This window comes from Cebus imitator, unplaced genomic scaffold (assembly GCF_001604975.1).
Source record: "Cebus imitator isolate Cc_AM_T3 unplaced genomic scaffold, Cebus_imitator-1.0 Scaffold433, whole genome shotgun sequence".
Lineage (NCBI taxonomy): Eukaryota > Metazoa > Chordata > Mammalia > Primates > Cebidae > Cebus > Cebus imitator.
This window is the reverse complement of record NW_016107748.1, coordinates 58,735-78,527: the sequence shown is the minus strand read 5'-3', so window position 1 is coordinate 78,527 and position 19,793 is coordinate 58,735. Positions and strand designations below refer to the sequence as shown.

The 19,793-nt window shown below is 37.7% G+C and overlaps 1 protein-coding gene across 4 annotated transcripts in view; it reads left to right on the top strand.

The window, feature by feature from the left end:
* The window catches only part of TAFA2 (TAFA chemokine like family member 2), a 483,813-nt gene that overhangs the window by 422,488 nt on the left and 41,532 nt on the right, over positions 1-19,793 (top strand). For all 4 annotated transcript variants that reach the window (XR_005197126.1, XR_001819551.2, XM_037731942.1 and 1 more), the window contains one exon: positions 19,096-19,248. Coding sequence is in view for 2 of the 4 variants with exons in the window: in XM_037731942.1 (XP_037587870.1) it covers positions 19,096-19,248 (153 nt within the window). In the remaining 2 variants the exon portion in view is untranslated. The remainder of the gene's footprint in view (positions 1-19,095; positions 19,249-19,793) is intronic.

Genomic DNA, 19,793 nt, shown 5'->3' with positions numbered 1-19,793 from the left:
CTGATTGCTCTGGCTAGCTTCCAGTGATATGTTGTATAGAAGTGATGACGTGGACAACTTTGTCTTGTTCTAGTTTTCAAGGGGAGTGCTTTCAACTTTTCCCTGTTCAGTATAATATTGACTATGGGTTTGTCATAGATGTCTTTTATTACCTTAATATATGTCTCTCCTATGCTGATTTTGCTGAGGGTTTAATCCTAAAGTGATGCCAGATTTTGTCAAATGCTTTTTCTGAGTCAATTGAGATGATTATGTGATTTTTGTTTTTAATTCTCTTTATGTGATGTATTACATGTATTGACTTGTGTATGTTAAACCATCCCTGGTATGAAACCCCTTGATCATGATGGATTATCTTTTTGATATGCTGTTGGATTCAGTCATACTTTTGCATCTGTGTTCACTAGGAACATTGTTCTGTAGTTTTCCTTTTTTGTTATGTCCTTTCCTGGTTTTGATTTTAGAGTGATACTGGCTTCATGGGATGATTTAGGGAGAATTCCCTCTTTTTCTATGTTTTAAAATTGTGTCAATATGATTGGTACCAGCTCTTCTTTGAATGTTTGATAGAATTCAACTGTGAATTCATCTGATCTGGACTTGTTTTTTGTTGGCAATTTTTTTATTACTATTTCAATGTTGCTGCCTGTTGCTGCTCTGTTTAGAGTTTCAATTTCTTTCTGGTTTAATCTAGAGGGTTGTGTATTTTCAGAAATTTATCCATCTCCTCTAAATTTTCTAGTATGTGAATGTGAATGTGTTCATAGTATTCTTTTTTTACTCTTTCTCTTTTTTTTTTTTTTTTTGGGGGGCGGAGTTTTGCTCCTGTTACCCAGGCTGGAGTGAAATGGCGTAATCTTGGCTCACCGCAACCTCCGCCTCCTGGGTTCAGGCAGTTCTCCTGCCTCAGCCTCCCGAGTAGCTGGGATTACAGGCATGCGCCACCATGCCCAGCTAATTTTTTGTATTTTTAGTAGAGACGGGGTTTCACATGTTGACCAGGATGGTCTCGATCTCTTGACCTCATTGTCCACCCACCTCGGCCTCCCAAAGTGGTGGGATTACAGGCATGAGCCACCGCGCCCGGCCTCATAGTATTCTTAAATGATTTTTTGTATTTCTGTGGTATCAGTTGTAATTTCTCCCTTTTTCTTTCTAACTGAGCTTATTTGGATCTTCTCTCTTCTTTTCCTGTTTATTCTTGTTAATGGCCTATCAATTTTGTTTATCTTTTCAACAAAACATATTTTTGTTTCATTTATTTGTTGTATTTTTTTTGTTTCAATTTCATTTAGTTCTGCTCTAATCTTTGTTCTTCTGTTGGGTTTGGTTTTGGTTTGTTCTTTTTTCTCTAGTTCCTTGAGGTGTGACCTTAGGTTGTTTATTCGCACTCCTTCAGACTCTTTGATGTAGGAGTTCAGTGCTACAAACTTTTTCATAGAAATGCTTGTGCTGTGTCCCAGAGCTTTTGATAGGTTGTGTCACTGTTATTGTTCAGTTAAAATAACTTTTAAAATTTCCATTTGGTTTCACTGTTGACCCAGCAATCATTCAGGGGCAGTTATTTAATTTCCATGTATTTGCATAATTTTGAAGGTTTTTTTGGAGTTGATTTTCAGTTTTATTTCACTGTTGTCAGAGAGAGTACTTGACATAATTTTGATTTTCTTAAGTTTATTGAGACTTATTTTGTGGACTATCATGTTGTCTCTCTTGGAGAATGATTCATGTGCTGATGAATAGAATGTATAGTCTTTAGTTTTGGCATAAAATGTTCTGTAATTATCTGTTAAGTACACTTGTTCTAGGGTATAGTTTAAGCCTATTGTTTCTTTGTTGGCTTTCTGTTTTGATGACCTGTCTAGTGCTGTCAGTGGAGTATTTAAGTCCGCCACTGTTACTGTGTTGTTGTTTATTCTATTTCTTATGCTCAGTAGTAATTGTTTTATAAATTTGGGATCACCAGTGTTAGGTGCATATATATTTAGGATTGTGATAGTTTCCTGTTGGACTAGTCATTTAATCATTATGTAATGTCCTTCTTTGTCTTTTCAAACAGTTATTGCTTTAAAATCAGTTTTGTCTGATGTAAGAGTAGCTACTCCTGTTTGTTTTTGGTGTCCATTTGCATGGAATATCTTTTTCCACTCCTTTATCTTAAATTTATGTGTGTCCTTATGTTGGTGAATTCTTATCCATTCTGCCATTCTGTATCTTTTAAGTGTCCCATTTAGGTCATTTACATTCAACATTATTATTGAAAACTGAGGTACTATTCTATTCACTGTGATAGTTATTGCCTCAAAAACTTAGGTTTCTTTTTTCCATTGTGTTATTGTTTTGTAGGACCTGTGAAATTTAAGTTTTAAGGAGCTTCTGTTTTGGTGTATTTTGAGGGTATGTTTCAAGATTTCTAATTTCTTTTAGCAGTTCTTGTAATGTTAACGTGGTAGTGGCAAATTCTCTTAGCATTTATTTGTCTGAAAAAGACTATATGTTGTCTTCATTTATGAAGCTTAGTTTCACTGGATAGAAAATTCTTGGCTGATTAGTTTTGCTGTTTAAGGAGGCTAAAGATAGGACCCCAATCACTTCTAGCTTGTATAGTTTCTGTTGAGAAATCTGCTGTTAATCTGATAGGTTTTCCTTTATAGGTTACCTGATGCTTTTCCTGCACAGCTTTCACAATTCTTTCCTTTGTCTTGACTTTGGATAACCTGAGGACTATGTGACTAGGTGATTTTTGCAATGAATTTCCCAGGTATTCTTTGAGCTTCTTGTATTTGGATGTCTAGATCTCTAGCAAGGCCAGGGAAGTTTTCCTCTATTATTTTCTCAAATATGTTTTCCAAACTGTGAAATTTTCTTCCTTGATAATACCATTATTCTTAGGTTTGATTGTTTAACATAATTCCAAACTTCTTAGAGGGCTTATTCATTTTTGTATTCTTTTTTCCTTCTGATTGGGTTAATTTGAAAGCCTTGTATTTGAGCTCTGAAATTCTTTCTTCTACTTCTTTAATTCTATTGCTGAGGCTTTCCATTGTGTTTTGCATTTCTGTAATTGTGTCCTTCCTTTCCAGAAGTTGCGATTGTTTTTGTTTATACTATCTATTTCTCTGGAGATTTTCTTGTTAATATCCTGTATCTTTTTTTTATTTTTTAAAGTTGATATTCACCTTTCTCTGGTGCCTCCTTAAGTAGCTTAATAATTGACCTTTTGAACTCTTTTTCTGGCAATCCAGACATTTCATCTTGGTTTGAATTTATTGTTAGTGAGCTACTGTAATCTTTTGGGGTGCTAATGAACCTTGTTTTACCATATTTTCAGAATTGTCTTTCTGATTTCTTCTCATTTGGATAGACTGTCAGAGGAAAGATCTGGGACTCAAGGGTTGCTGATTAGATTTTTTTGGTCCCATGTGGTACTCCCTTGATGTGGTGCTCTCCCCCTTTCCCTAGGGATGGGGCTTCCTGAGAGCTGAACTGCAGTGATTGTTATTGTTCCTTCTTTTCCTGATCTAGCCATTCAGTGGAGCTACTGGGCTCTAGTTGGGTTCTAGGGGGTGTCTTCAAAGAGTCCTGTGATGTAATCTGTCTTCTGGTCTCTCATTTGCAAATATTAGCACCTGCTGTGGTAGAGGTAGCAGGGGAGTAAAGTGGACTCTGTGAAGGTCCTTTTTTAGTGCAATGATTTTGTATTGGTTGGCCTCCAGCCAGGAGGTGGTGCTTTCAAGAGAGCATCAGCTATGGCAGTGTACGGAGGACACAGGCCTGCACTAGGGTTGCCTGGGTGAGTATTCAGGTTTCTCAGGAGGTGGGCAGAGCTGTGGATCTCCCAAGTAATTATGTCCTCTGTCTTTGGCTACCAGGGTGGGTAGAGAAAGACCATCAGGTGGTGTTAGGGTTAGGTGTGTCTGAGCTCAAATTCTCCTTTGGTGGGTCTTGCTGTAGCTGCTGTCAGGGGTAGGGGTATAGTTCTCAGGCTGATGGAGTTATGTTCTCAGGGGGATTATGGCTGCCTCTGCTGCTTCATACCAGGGAATTGGGGAAGTGAGGGAAAGCTGGCAGTAATAAGCCTCAGCCAACTCCCATGTAGCCTGAAAGAACAATTTCACTCACACCATGCCCCACCAACAGCACCAAGTTTGTTTCCAGGCAGCCAGTGAGCAGGAGTGAGTTGCCCCGGGGTACAAGCTTCCCTGGTGAGAAAGCAAGCAGGGCTTTCAGGTTTCACATCTCCCCATCTGTTGCAGTTTCTTTGCTTGTATCTGCACTCCCTGTTTGCCCCCTTCCCCAGGTGCTGTCTGGGAAACTTCATGTTTAGTCAAAATTATTATGAAGTTCAGCTGGAATTTTTCTTCTCCTTGTGGCCTTTCCTCAATTCCACTGTCAGACCTCGTCAAAGACCCCTGTGAGACAAAGTAAGGAATGGCTTCACTGGGGATCAAGAGCGCCCAAGGCACTCGTCCAGCTGCTTCCTCTACTCTTACATTTCACTTGGCTCTCTAAATTCATCTCAGCTCCAGGTAAGGTCAAATCCTTTTCCCGTGATCTGGACATTCAGATTTTCCTGTGAGGATGTTTGTTTGGAGGTGGACCTTCCCACACTTTGGTCACTCACAGTTATTTGGCTTTCTCATGAAACCTGCAGCAGCAAGCCACTTTCTTCAAAGGGTCTATGGATTCTGTCAGCTTTCCTGGTATGTCCCTGCAGTAGTTCCTGGAGCAAAAATTCACAGTGTGAGTCTCCACAAGCTGCTCTGTCCATCTGAATGGGAGCGGCAAGTTAGTTCTACCTATTATTCACCATTTAAAAAAAAATTGACACTGTCCTTTGCAGAGCAGAAATTTTCAATTTTGCTGCTAATGAAGTTCAACTTATCTGTTCTTTCTTGCATGGATCATTTATTTTACTTTTTGTGTGCCTGGCTCTCTCCCTCTACTGCTTTCTAGGTTTTTTAAAAGTAGAGATGGCTTGGATTTATATTTCCAGGAGATAGTACAACTCCTGGCACTTACTCAGTGTTGAGGGAATCTTCAGTCTATGAATGACTAGGCAGTGATCTCATGGTTTGAGAGTAGTGAAGTACTAATGAAAGCACGGGTTTCTTGACTCACTGACAATGGTTCTCCTAATATATTTTGCTGCTTCTCTACTTTAATTTGAATTTCACATCATAAGTGAATTTTCAAGTCCTTTTTCAAAGGACATTTTCAGAATATATCAGCAACAACAACCAAATGCTTATTTGAGATGACAGTGTAAAATTGCTAGTGAATGGGTAGTTCAGAATATAAGTTTTCAAAGAGCCATTAGCATTTTTTTCCTAAAATCTAAAAAAAAAAGCTTCATCCTAGTCCTCTTTAATAATTTGACTAAGGATTTATATCATTTTAATCTAGAGTGACATTCAGAACCTGGATGTTTCTTATTGAAACTGCTGAAGTGTAGAGAAAAGATAACCTAAAGTTGCTTTTCATGTCAATCACTGGGAACAAAGCAAACCTTCCATATGTGAGAAAAGATTTTGTTGGATTGTAGTTGGGAGGCAAAGATTTTGTTCATTCTTAAATAATACTGATTTCCTCTGCTTGTAGGGCTGTTGCTGTCTTCAAAGAATACCACATATGTAAAAAAAAAATACCTCTTAGCATACAGAAGAGTATGGAATTATAAATCTGTAAAATTAGATGCAGGAAATAGTAAAAGTTTATCCTCACAGGGAATAATCACTTCTTAACATTAAATGAATTAATGCCTTTCTTCATCTAGATCTTTTACATTGCACACTATGCATTTTTGGAGTTGGAAAGAAATCTAGAGAGTCTTCTAATTTTGTAGTTGAGGAAACTAAAGTCCAAATAAATAAAGTGCTTTCTGAAATAATATTCCTGACCAGTTTGGACCAAAATAAAGGTATCCTGGGTCAGAGTTCAATGCTACATTGCTTCTCTGATGAGCAGGCTTTCATTGATTATGATGGAAGTTTCTTCTGTAATATAACAAGATAAACATGCTTTTAGCAGATGTCACTTGTTTTCTTTACCATGGTTTTAAATGTCCTACCATCATATATAGCCAACTTTACCCACAGATGATAAATTGTGACTTAGTGAGATTAACTGATTTGTCAAAGGTGAAACCATCAGTTTGCATCAGTGCACATCATAGAACCCAGAGCTCCTGATCTCCCAATCCAGGATTTATCTCTCCTAAAACCGTACTTGTCTCTCTATTAGAAAAAAAGTTAAGTATACATACACACATATTCACAAAGAGGCAACATCAGTGTTTTTACCATTTCCAATAAGTTTAAGCATGGACAAAAAAAAAGTTCAATTTATTTTTATTTTTTTGTTTTGAGAACCCTTGCAGTAAGCCATTTGTTAATTCATATATTCATCAAGTATTTTAATTTTCTATTATGGCTCTCAAACTGCCTCAGGCTGGGTATTCATAAATTAAAAGTCATGGATTTGACCCTCAAAATTTAGTAGGGGAAACGGAGATATGAAAAGTAAATATAAAAGACTATTACAGGTATTACAGAGATAAGTAAGAAATTGTTAATCAGAGGAGAGAATGGTTCAGCCTACCTAACAGGTTAATTAACAGCTTCAGAGAGTAAGGGGTGTGATGCTCTAAATCTTGAAAAGTTAAAAGAGGGCAAGGATTCAAAAAACAGGGAGGTAGACTGGGCAAAGACAAAGAGACGTGAAGGCATGCTTCGTATAAGACTCTGATGATAGTTTATGTGCCTTCAGTGTAGAATGAAACACATATGCACAGGAAAGTGAGGCTGGAGAAGGCAGATGTGGAGAAGATAGATGTGGGAAGGATACTTTTGTGATGTTTGGAGTTTGAATTATTGTCTAAAAAAATAAAGAGCCACAAATGATTCTATATTGCAGACTTACTTTTAGAAGGATCTACCATGGTAGTATGTGTGTGTAGGGAAATAAGCTACCAAGTAGGGAAACAAGTCATGGGCTCTTGTAGTTTTGCAAGGAAGAGATGTTAAGGATGCCTAAGCTAAAACAGTAGAAGTGAAGTTGTAGGAAAGGGAGGAAAATCAAAAGGGTGTACAAAAGGCAGACTTACAGGGATTTGGCTATCAAAGCCATAAGAGGTGGGGAGGTAATGAAAGTGACATAGAGCTATTAGAAATTAAGAGAAGTGAGTTCTAGTTAGTTATCTTCTACTCTCTGGCTCTGTGATGTAGAATTAGGGTTATATTTTCTCATCACCAGTTTCCTTTTTACAAAATGGCAAGTTTGGACTTTATTTTTCTTTAAGTCTCTAAAAAACTCTACGATTCTCTTTTCAGTATCTGCATTACATAAATATATCCAAGGGTCTGATTTAGATATTATTGGCCTCCATAATAATTATAGCTAACACTATTAAGTTTAAGCATCTTTATGAAGGTTGACTCAATTAACCCTCATTATAACCTTTAATGGTAGGTAATATCATAATTCCTATTTTACCAATGAGTAGCTGATTCTTAGAGAGATCAAATGATTTTCTCCAATTATATCCTTCTGTTCTGTGCTCTTTCTACTTCCTGTGTCATTTCCCTTATGAAGCACCTCAGCTGCACCCAACTCCTTCCTAGGCCCATTACTAGGAATATTATTACATATTAGTTAAGACAAGACTTACTACTATGACAGATGTACATCAAAATCATTGGCTTAACCTAGTCTATGATTATGTTAGGCTTAACATAGCCTAAACTTATTTCTTACTTATGTGAAATCCAGTTGGTAGCAGGGGTCTTTCCTCTACATAGTCATTCAGGGACTCAGGTTTATGGTAGCTCTGCCTTCTTCTGCACCTGGTTTCCAAGATCACTCCTGGCACTTACCTCTACCTGAAAGGCGAAGAGAGAGAGTGGATAATGGAGAAGGAGGTTTTTATAAGCTTGGTCTAAAAAAAGCATAATTCACTTCTGCCCACATTATTTGTATCACTGCCTATACCTAACTGCAAGGAAGACTGGAAAACAGCCAAGCTGTGAACCCAGGAGAGAAAAAGGTTTGATGCATAGGAAAGCACTTTCTTCTAAAGCTGAGACTTGAACCTAGACCATCTGACTTCAGAATCCTCTGCCAATCCACTGTCCTATATTACTATTTGAACTTGATCTCTCTTATGGAATTGACAATAATCAGGCTGTTTTGTATGTAAAGAAATGTGAGGTACAGACTGACTTTATAGTGAATATTATACTGTGCAGTTAAGACTTCTAACTTCATAAAGATAAGAAATATATCTAAACTACAAATTTCATAAACTTCTCAGTTTCTCACTAGGTTCAGGGACTAAATGAAGTTAATGTGTTTTAGTTTGATGGGATTAAAAAATCTGTTATATTTAAATTTTCATTTTCTGAGAGGCTTAACAGATTGTCTTCATTTTAATGAAACCTAATCATTTTACAAACTCATTAAACTCTTGAAATGGGAGAAACCTCTAAGTCTAAATTAACTCCAAATTTAGTCTGATTTCTTCATTTTGCAGATAAGGAAAGAGATCCAGAGACCTGAATGCCTTATTCCAAGTCACACTCCTCAGAAACAAACAACTACGTACGAGAGCCCTAATCCTCGATCTGTCTTTTCAACGCTCTTTCTCCCCATTGTGTCAATCCCTCAGAAAGCACGTGGTCTACACTGCACTCCTTCCTAGGAATGCTTATAGGAATATTCTTAATCACAAAAGAACAATGTGATTTCTACAATGCTTGGGAATTGGGGATGTTCTATATCTTTAAATTTTTGTATAATTTAAGATTAATCAGAATATTTTCTTTTCAAACTTTGCCATTAAAAATCAATCTATCAATCTATCTAATCTATCATCTAATCCATTTTAGATTAGATGATAGATTAGATAGATTGATAGATTGAATTTTAATGTAAAAATTATTGTAATTGTAAATGGACTTAGGGTCAACATTTGAAGTATCAGTTTTCAGTATGAGGTAAATGTAGGAGGTGTGACTGTTAGATCATGTTTCCTGGATCTTACTTAGAAGATAGGGATTCATCTTTTTCCTTTTTTTTAATTTTTGTCTTTTTCCTCTAAAAATGGAGGTGGAGAATACTTCTGGCCAGTAATGAGCTTTTGTTAATTGTCACTTTAATTCAAACAAAGAAATCATCTAGTCAGCACAGTTTTGGGTCAAGGAACAGAGAGATCATCAAGTTACCTCAGGAAAAAAAAGGGAAGCTAATTGAAACCCATTCTGGAAAATGTTTTCAGGAAGTCAGGCAAAATCTCAGGAAGACCTGCAGAAGGGCATACACCAAGGCAGCTGGTGGCCTACCTGCTCCCTTCTCTCTGACCTCTCTTGGCTGCTGTGTGTGGTTTCCTTTCCTGACTGCTTCCTCCGAGTCCCACCCCTCTTCACCGTGAGGCATGCAGGAAGCTTTCCTTGGGTTGCGTGACTCTTGATGCCAGACAAACTTTTGACTCGTGTCAATTTCCATGTGTCTATTCTATGCCTTTTACTTCAAATTTCTGAAGAGATGGGTTCGATTGGTCTAGCACCTTTTTTTCAGAATGGGCCTTACAAGCAGCAGTTGCTGGACAGTTTATAAAGGGACCACATATTCCTTTAGATTGATCTTTCTTAACATCAATTCTCATTTAAAATGTGGGTGGTAAGATATTCATGATTGAGCTGAGGGACAAAGAATCTAAACATTAAACCAGGAGTGAATCTTCCCATTTTGTTACTTTCTCTTAAAAGAGACTGTTGGACATTCTCTGGTTGAGAGTTTGCTTTTGTTAGTAGAGACCACACTGTTAAGTTGAAATTTTATGGTTATTATCCTTTCTTTAGTGGCAATCTTTTCCCACCCCAAAATTTTATTTTATTTTATTTTATTTCCATATAAAAGAGGAGCAGTTTTAAAAAAACAGAGTTTGTAAACATGTCACTGGTTGTTTCCTCCCTGATCATCCTGACTTCATAAATTATGAGAACTTTTGAAATTTCATTGAGCTTTTTAAATTACTATTTCTTTTTATTAGATTGCTTCAGCATGAAAGTCTAAAAATATGCACTATTTTTCCATTCTAATGAATTAAAATGAGAAATTGGCTGTCTCAGAAAGTTCCTGTTTCAGCACATTTTTTCAATTCAAAGTGATTTACAGCAACCTAAATCTGCTAACTAGCTTGCATTTCAGTTGCCTATTGGTGCATGTAGGTGATGCTTAATTTCTGCTTAGAAGATGTAATATAGATCCTCCAGGGAGCTAGTCAGGCTGGGTAAAACTATTAAATAGGAGTATATAGGGACAAACAAAATTTCAGAATCAATGAGACAAATCAGAATGCAAATAAGAACTGAAATCTAGTGGACAGGAAACCAGGTAGGAACAAATTCACAACTTGATGCTCAATTTACTCTCTTTTGAAGCTTTGGTGTCAGACTGATTTTTTTTTACGTGCATCTCATGTCAACACAACTAAGTGTGTATGTATGTGTGTGTGTATATATATCTACATATATATATGTATATATATATATATATATATATATACATTCTACAGATCTAATTTCATATCATATATATGTGTATGTGTGTATTAGATCTTCTGTAGAATGTAGATAACTTCCCCTAACAGCCACTTCTTTGCAGCTTATATGCATATTGCATTACTTTGATATTCATTAATTACACTAATAGTAAAAATAAAGATAATTAACATTTAGTAATGTATAATTTCAAAACAGTTTCACACACATTATCTCATTTGGTCTTCATAAAGACTCTAGGGAGCCATTTTAGAGGTGAACAAACCAATTCTTTGGAAAATGAATAATCTTGCTTTAGGGTTTACTCAAGTAAAGTAAGTAAGTATAGTAAGTAAGGTCAAGCTAGGCTCTTTCAAGGTTATCAAGCACAATGGGTAAGGACAGCAATACACTTACTGCATTCCTCCACATAATCTGGAATTGGAGTCTGTTGCATGTGTTTAGAACTCCAGAAATGCATTGTGCTTGCATAGAAAGGTCTGTCCTCACATTGTCAGAAAGAAATACTGAAACTGAGTAATTTATGAAGAAAAGAGGCTTAATTGGCTCATGGTTCTACAGGATGTACAGTAAAGCATGATGCTGGCCACGTGCTAGGCTTCTGGGAGGCTACAGGAAACTTACCATCAATCATGGTAGAAGGCAAAGCAGGAGTGAGACATGTTACATGGCCAGAGCAGGAGGAAGAGAGAGAGAGGGGAGGTGCTATACACTTCTAAATAACCAGATCTCTTTCACAAGAACAGAACTAGGGAGACGGTGCTAAACCATTAGGAACTACTCCCATGATCCAATCACCTCCCACCAGGCCCCATCTTCAGCAAGATTATATTGCAGCATGAGATTTGGGTGGGGACACAGATTCAAACCATATGAGGCATTATAAGATAATGATCAAGATCGGGCCAGGCGCAGTGGCTCACGCCTGTAATCCCACCACTTTGGGAGGCCAAGGCAGGTGGATCACGAGGTCAAGAGATCAAGACCATCCTGGTCAACATGGTGAAACCCCATCTCTACTAAAAATATAAAAAATCAGCTGGGCATAGTGGCACGTGCCTGTAATCCCAGCTACTCAGGAGGCTGAGGCAGGAGAATTGCCTGAACCCAGGAGGCAGAGGTTGCGGTGAGCCGAGATCGCGCCATTGCACTCCAGCCTGGGTAACAAGAGCGAAACTCCGTCTCAAAAAAAAAAAAAAAAAAAATCAAGATCATGATTTCTGGAAGCAAATTATCTGGATTCTTATCTCTAATTTTGTTTCTTACTTAATATTTTACCTTGGGCAACTTACATTTCTGTGTCTCTTAACATTTTTTTGTGCCCTGTAAATTGGGGGTAATTATAGATTTTTTGTCAGTGATTATTGCACTAAGATGAAATAATGCTCATCGTACAGTATATATTCAGTCAATGTTAGCATCACCATTATTTCATAAATGGTTTAGAGTATATAAATTATTTTTACATATGGAATGTAATATGCCTAGGTTTGTCCTCATATTAAGCTATGGCCAGCAACCACTACTTAAGGTGAATGGTTTGTATAAATATTATTCTACTGTGAACCCACATTTCATACCCATGTATTCATGGTTGGTTCACAGGTGATGAATCAAATGTGAGTCTCTCTCTCTCTCTCTCTCTCTCTCTCTCTCTCTATATATATATATATATATATATATATATATGTAGTGCAATGAATATTATATATAATTTTTTAAAATCTATGCCTATATAAATCAAATGCCATTAAATTAGATTTCCTTTTCTATAAACAAGTTTCTTTCACTACATAGAAAAAGCTGCTTGAGCCTGGTGTGGTTGCTCACGCCTGTAATCCCAGCACTTTGGAAGGCCCAGGCGAGTGGATCACATGATCATGGATTCAAGACCAGGCTGGCCAAGATGGTGAAACCCCATCTGTACTAAAAAGACAAAAATTAGCTGGGCGTGGTGGTGGGCGCCTGTAATCCCAGCTACTAATGAGGCTAAGGCAGAGAATCGCTTGAACCTGGGAGGCAGAAATTGCAGTGAGCCAAGATTGTACCACTGCACTCCAGCCTGGGAGACAGAGCAAGACTCCTTCTTAAAAAAAAAAAAAAAAAAAGGAAAAAGAAAAAAGTAAAAAAGTAGCTTGAAGCACAAGTTTTGGTAAAATGGCTATGGGACTTCATTCCAGAATATATCAATCATAATAGTTTTAGAAAATATTTCGAAATCTAAGATATGATTTAAGAGGCAGTATCTTAAGGCCATGTTTCTGGGGCACCATAGAGCCAAACATCCTTTTGTTGAAATGAGACATAAGAGCCATAACCTTGGAAGCGAGCAATTAAAACTGGATAACACTTGGTATCCCTGTTTCATGAGAATTTAATGAAATCTATATGTCTTTGCTGTCATTTCACAAAAAAATAGTAGGAGGGAATACTCTGTTTATGCATCACATCCATGGAGGAAAAATATCAGAATTTTTTTGGGTGACTTGGGAATTGTGACATGAAGAAAATTGTTTGTTTGTTCTTTTTCATTTAAATCTTCTCCAGGGGGTCTTGCATCATTTTAATATGATGCTAAATGATCTTCTGTGAAGCCTATTTTGTTAATTTGGAAAGACCTAATATTCAATTAGGTTAGTTTATCACAGGCTCTGTCTGAATCTGTATAGAGAATTCTAGTAACTGCTTGAATTTCCTATCGTCTCATTAACCTTTTAAAGAAAAACCACAGGAATTAGTTTTATCTTCTTAAATTGCTTGTTTACCATTTATTAAACACATACCACATACTGAGCAGTTTACATGAAAGATTAGTCTTTGTCTACAAGAATTTGGTTATCATAACAAGACCTTAAGATATGGAGCAGACAAATGAGCAAACTAAACTTACGTATACATATTCATGTTCAAATTCTGCTAGGCTAATTTCCCTCTGAAGTATTTCACTTCACTTGACTTATTTACTGGCATATATATATATATATATATGCCCTTTAGTTTTAATAAGAAGGACAAAGACTGAGACTGGTTTTTACAAAGTTCGTTTCTCACCAGGAAACTCAACTTGCACGTTTGTATATTTTATTTGTGGGCAGCGGAAAAAAAGAAAGGACAGGGCAGGAAAGCCCTGAATCCATCAGGCTACCGCTTGCCCCCTCCTGGTCACCTTTACAATTAATCTAGCATCATGCTCTCTGAAGGCAGACATACCTCTCTTTCCCAGTGCAGCTACTACCTTATCCTCTCCATTGTGCCTGGTGATCATCATTTTATCTCCTTTGTCCTGCAGAAGAAAGAGGTACACTTTTTTCACCAGAACTCTGACGTGCCAAACTCCGTCAATGTCATTATCCCATGGTAGAATCATTTCTTACAACCCCTCACATTATATAAATATCCAAATGGTTTCTTTTTCATCTTGACTCTGCATTGGCCCAAATAAGCTAGGATGATCCAGGCTTTGAGATACCATGCTTCATTGACTTATTCTTCAACTAATGCATTTGGAAAGTGTACCCTCCTGAACAATCTGAGAAGCAGTGAAAGTACTACCTTATAGTTATGGTGGGCTGAGTTTGTTGCAGTAACAAATAACATTCTAATTTTAGAGTCATAACAATGTGGCTTTGTTTCTCACTCATATGCTCGTCATGATCGGTGGTGACTCTGTTTCATGTGTCTTCAGTTGAGGATTCGGATTGATGTGGTCTCCACTATCAAGAACATAATTGGTTACTCTGGCTGGTGGGAACAAACATGGTAAATTACACAGTAGGTCTTAAAGCATCCATACAGAATTGATATTATTAGTTTCTCCTCATAAGTGGCCCGTCTTACTCTAACTTTCATTTCATTGCACAAAGCAAGTCATGCCCTTATATCTAAATTGAATGGGGTACGGAAGTACAGTACCATCTTTGTCCAGAAGGGAGAGAACCAGACATATTTGGTCAACAGAACTAATGACTGCCACAGTTACTTTGTCCTCTTATTTATTTATTTAGTCAGGCAAAATAGAATAAATTTTGATTTTACATAGAAATAGAGATGAGTTTTCATTTCTCCTTTCTTTTCTAACATATAGTAAAATCTACTTGAAATACAGAAGGTAAACTAGCCTTGGTGCTAGAATGGTGCCTCTTTTCCCAGAGGAGAGGTCAGGGGAAACTCACCATGTGCTCCTGGCTGCCATCGGACCATGGAAGAGAACAGAGCCCAGCCACCATCACATTCTCCCAGAAGCTATTTCACCTTAGTTATCTGCCTACTAATGTTACTATCTGAAGAAGCCCTAATCATCTTTCCCTGGCTTCCATTCAGAGAGTTAGAGGAATAGTCTCATCCTGACTCATGTCTCTGTTTCCCTAAATCACTATCAGAAGTCCAAGTATCTCCAGTAATCTATCATCAGAGAGATGTTTATCTCCACTCTGCTCTGCAGTCTCACTCCATCTTCCATTCTGTTCTGTTCTCTGCAGTTTACAGTTTGCATCAGCGAACTCCCTGCCAGGTATTCCTACTACTCCTTCCTAGTGAATTCACTTTTCCTCTTTCTTAGGTCTCTATTTCAGAATCTCTTTCGTTTGCTTCTCCAAGGGCTGCTGTATTTCATAGGAAAAATAGACAAAATCAGATCAGAAACTATCTTATCTTCTCATCACCTAATCCACTCACAACTGCCTGACTCTGCATCTACATATCCTACCTTCCTCTTATTAAGATGGATTGTGTCCTCATACAAATCTAATGTCAACCCCCCAGGTTCCCTGGAACACAATTTATTTTTCTTTCTTAAGAACATTCTTTGTTAATAATCTATTTTCTCCCCTGTGTTGTCATTTTCCCCCTCTACTAGATGGCTCCAGCAAACAAGCATGCTTTTAGAGCATCCACGGAAAAAAAAAATTCCCTTGACCCCATGCTTCCTTCCAGCTCTCACTCCTTTTCCTCTCTCTCTTCCCAGAAAAAACCCTTGAAAGATGTTTTATTACTGTAACAACCTTACCTCTCCTTCTCTACTAAACTTACTTTAATAATGCTTTTGTTTTCTCATGCCACTAACATGATTTTTACCAAGATCAAATGTTAACAACAATAGTAATAGCTAACACTTACTGAAGTGACTGCTACAGGTAGGCAGTGTTCTGAACACTTTATACATGACTCATTTAATCGTCAGTTAACCCTATGAAGATTGTGCCATTAATATCCCTCTTTTAGACATAAAAAAACTCAGCTGCCCATGCCTAATAGATAAAATACCAAGATCAGATAGTTGTTATGAGCAACTTAAATTTGAGTCCAGCTACTTGAACTTTGGAGTACATACTTTTGGCCACTACACTGTATTACTTTTTAAATGGACAATTATTTCTCTTCATTTAATTGAACCTTTCAGCAGCATTTGACATAGCTGACCAATCCCTCCATTTTGAAACCTTTTATTCTTGTATATTCTACTTCTTCATTCATTCACACACAGGTTTCTTTTTTTTCTTTTTACCTCTTGTGCAGCTCCTTATCAGTCTTCTTGCTGTCTCCCCCATTCCAGATCTAGATTTTGGACTGTTTTCTTCTTCTTCTTCTTCTTCTTCTTTTTCTATTGGTAGAAAACTTTTCCATGGTAATCTTGTTTAGTTTGTGGATTTGCATATCATCTGTAGGCTTAGATCACTTAAGACTATCTCTGTAGCCAAAATCTCTCCCCTAAGCTTTATTTTATAAATGTTGTTGCCTGATTTACATCTCTGCATGAGGGTCTTTTAACCTTAACGTGACCCCAACAGAAGTACAGATATAGTAACCTCATCCATCTTCCGCCAATTTCCTCTTTCCTAGGCCTTCTCTATCCATGAGAACCATCAACTTCTAATTGCTCAGTCCAAGTTTAGGGGTAATTCTTGATTCTTCTTTTCCTCATGACCCACATTCTACCCACTGGTAAATCAAATCAACTCTGCACTGAAATACATCCAAGCTGCTACTTCTCCCCATCTCTGCTGTTGTTAATCTAAGTCTCATCCTTGATCACAGAGACTCCTACACCTCTTCATAACTGACCTTCTTCAGCCCAATCTATAAAGAGCAGCATGAGTAAACTTCTAATAGATAAAAGAGGTAACACTATTTCCACCCAAAGATTTCCCATGCAGGAAGAATAAAATCCAGTCTCCTTACCATAGCATACGAGTCCCTACATGATCTACTTATGTTTCTGATGCATTTCCCCCAAACTTTCAATTGCTTAGCGACCCTCCGGCCACCCTGGTCATCTTTGCTGCCCTGGGAACATACCCCCACACTTTCCCCTGTTTCATGGCCTTGTCATTCGCTGCTCTTATATTTGTTCTTCCTTTCTTAGGTCTTCATAGTAGAGGCTTCTTTCTCATTATTCAACTCATCATTTGGATTATCTCCTCAAAGAGAGACCTTTCCTGCAACAGTTCAAAAAATATACATTCCCTTCGTATAAAATTACCCTCAATCACTTTACTGTACTGTATTTTCTTCAAGGAACTAAAATCTAACATTGTCTTAATTATTAACGTGGGTGCTTTTTATTTGTTTTCTCCTCAGAAATATAAGCTCTATGAGGGCAAAAACAGATTGTGTCCCTTATTCATTGCTGTGTTTCCGGTACTCACGACCATGGTTGATGTGTGGCATTCACTCACTTAAAATGTAACCTAAAAAAGAAAAGTAGAGAAAGCAGAATATTAACTTGTGTGATAAGAAACTACCCTATCTTCTCACCACCGAATCCACTCACACCTACCTGACTCTGAATCTACATATCTCACCTTCCTCTGGTTGAAATGGATTGTGTCCTCACACAAATCTAATGCCAACCTCCCAGCATTCAGCAAATTAAAATGAACAGACTCATTCCTTTTTTTTTCATTATACTTTAAGTTCTGGGGTACATGTGCAGATGTGTGCAGGGTTGTTACATAGGTATACACATGCCATGGTGGTTTGCTGCATTCATCCCCACGTCACCTACATTAGGCATTTCTCCTAATGTTATCCCTCCCCAATCCCCCCAGCCCCTGCTGCCCTTCCCTTAGCTCCTCCACCCTCCAGTAGGCCCCAGTATGTGATGTTCCCCCCCCATGTCCATGTGATAAACGGACTCATTCTTAGCTGAGAAGATATTCCCCAAAAAACAAGAGGATAGGGACAGAAGTCTATCTCTTATTTTTTAGCTTTCATAGACATAGATTTGTGTTTTAATCAAACACAGAAAATATCCCAATTTATATCTACAGTAGCAGAAATCGTATCTGTCTCTTGAAGGTTATATTGAGGATTATATGTAAAAGCTGTATGTTACACTTGAGTTTTTTGGTTTCACATAGAAGGATAAGAGGTAGACAATATGTGTGATTTGCTTTCTCTTAGAAAAATCTGAGCAAGCTACTTAGCCTGAGTTATTGCACATTTGGTTTCACTCATCTCAAATGGGAAGATTAATATAAGTGCATAATGTGCTGATCTCATTTGCAATGGGTCTCCATATGTTTATGCCATTAAACAACTTAAGATCTCCTGCTTTTCCATTTTAATTTCTGTTTTTATAACAATGACAATTTTCAAATTACTGAAAGCATAATCTTTTAACAAATGTTTGATTTTAAGCTGTTTTTAATTTTAGCAGGCAAAAGTTGTATTTTATCATTTCCCAGTAGGATTCATATTTTGAAGAAGAAATACTGAAAAAAAATAATAATGAAGATGAATAGAATCTTATCATAATATAGTGAGTGAGGTCCACAATTTTAATTAACCCAATACACTCAGTAGCCTTATTCAAGGTTGACAAAATGAGTAAGGAAGCCTGATGGCCTATTGGACTGGGTTTACGGGCAATTGGCTGCCAGATATGAATTCATCCAAGTTCATGGTTCCATTTGGTGGCAGTTGCCCTCTCAGGCAAAATTGAAAGGAATGACTTTGGGTTCTGGGACTGGCTAGATATTCCAGAAAAATGGTGGCAATTTCAAGAATCGCTGATTTGTTCAACTTCTGGGAAATTGAGCAGAAGAATACTGAGGATATGGGTGCCCACCCTCTGCCTCCCCTTCCTGCTTGGTCCTCATGCTCTCCCTTAGAAGAACATAAGCTTTACCAGCAATCACCTGCTTTGAGAACGGGGCTGGGCTCAGTCCCATTGCAGGGTACCTGGGCCAGAGGTTTATTGTACTTTGATTAACACATTGAACAAAAAGGCATTAAAAAGTCATATGCAAATAAATATGTTTTTGATGGTAGCCCGTATTGCCTGTATATCAGCTCATTCTAATCTAGTCACTAATTATTCCTGCTTTACCAGGCATTTACTGACAGATATGTTCCTACCACATTTAGAAAAGAAATCAAATCTGCATTATGGAGTTAGCATCATTATATTTCTCATTTCATGCATGGCGGACCCCTTATAGAGCTACATTTAGTGTACTGCTAATTAAAAAGAAGGGTAGGGGCAGTGTCCAAAGCTTTCTCAATGTTCTCTTATCTTTTGTTTTTGTTTGTGCAGCTCACCATGTTAAAACGGGAACTTGTGAGGTGGTGGCACTCCACAGATGCTGTAACAAGAACAAGATAGAAGAGCGGTCACAAACAGTCAAGTGCTCCTGCTTCCCCGGGCAGGTGGCAGGCACCACACGAGCTGCTCCATCATGTGTGGATGGTGGGACTCCTTCCATTGCTTAGTGTGACGGCACAGCCAAGGATGGCTTAGAACTGGAACCCCACTATATTGCTCTCAATGGGGGTCATTCCTGGGTGAATGTACTATCAATAGTATAATAAGTTGAAACTGGAATATTTGGGTGGCATTTTGAAATCTAAAATCCTTTGGAAGGAGGTCTAAAATATTATGCAGTTCTGTGACAAACGGCAGTATAATGAGGTTCCATTAAATTAATGTGCTTCTTATTTTGTTACCATGAAATGTTGATTTCCTGGTGGATGGTGGGAGGTGGAGTATGTGTAAATTAATTGGAAAAGGAAAGATGAAAATGGATGATTTAATATTATGGATTCTTAAACTCATGGATGTTCTTACTGGTCAACATGGTGAAACCCCGTCTCTACTAAAAATACAAAAAATTAGCTGGGCATGGTGGTACATGCCTGTAGTCCCAGCTACTCAGGAGGCTGAGGCAGGAGAATTGCCTGAACCCAGGAGACGGAGGTTGCGGTGAGCCGAGATCGCGCCATTGCACTCCAGCC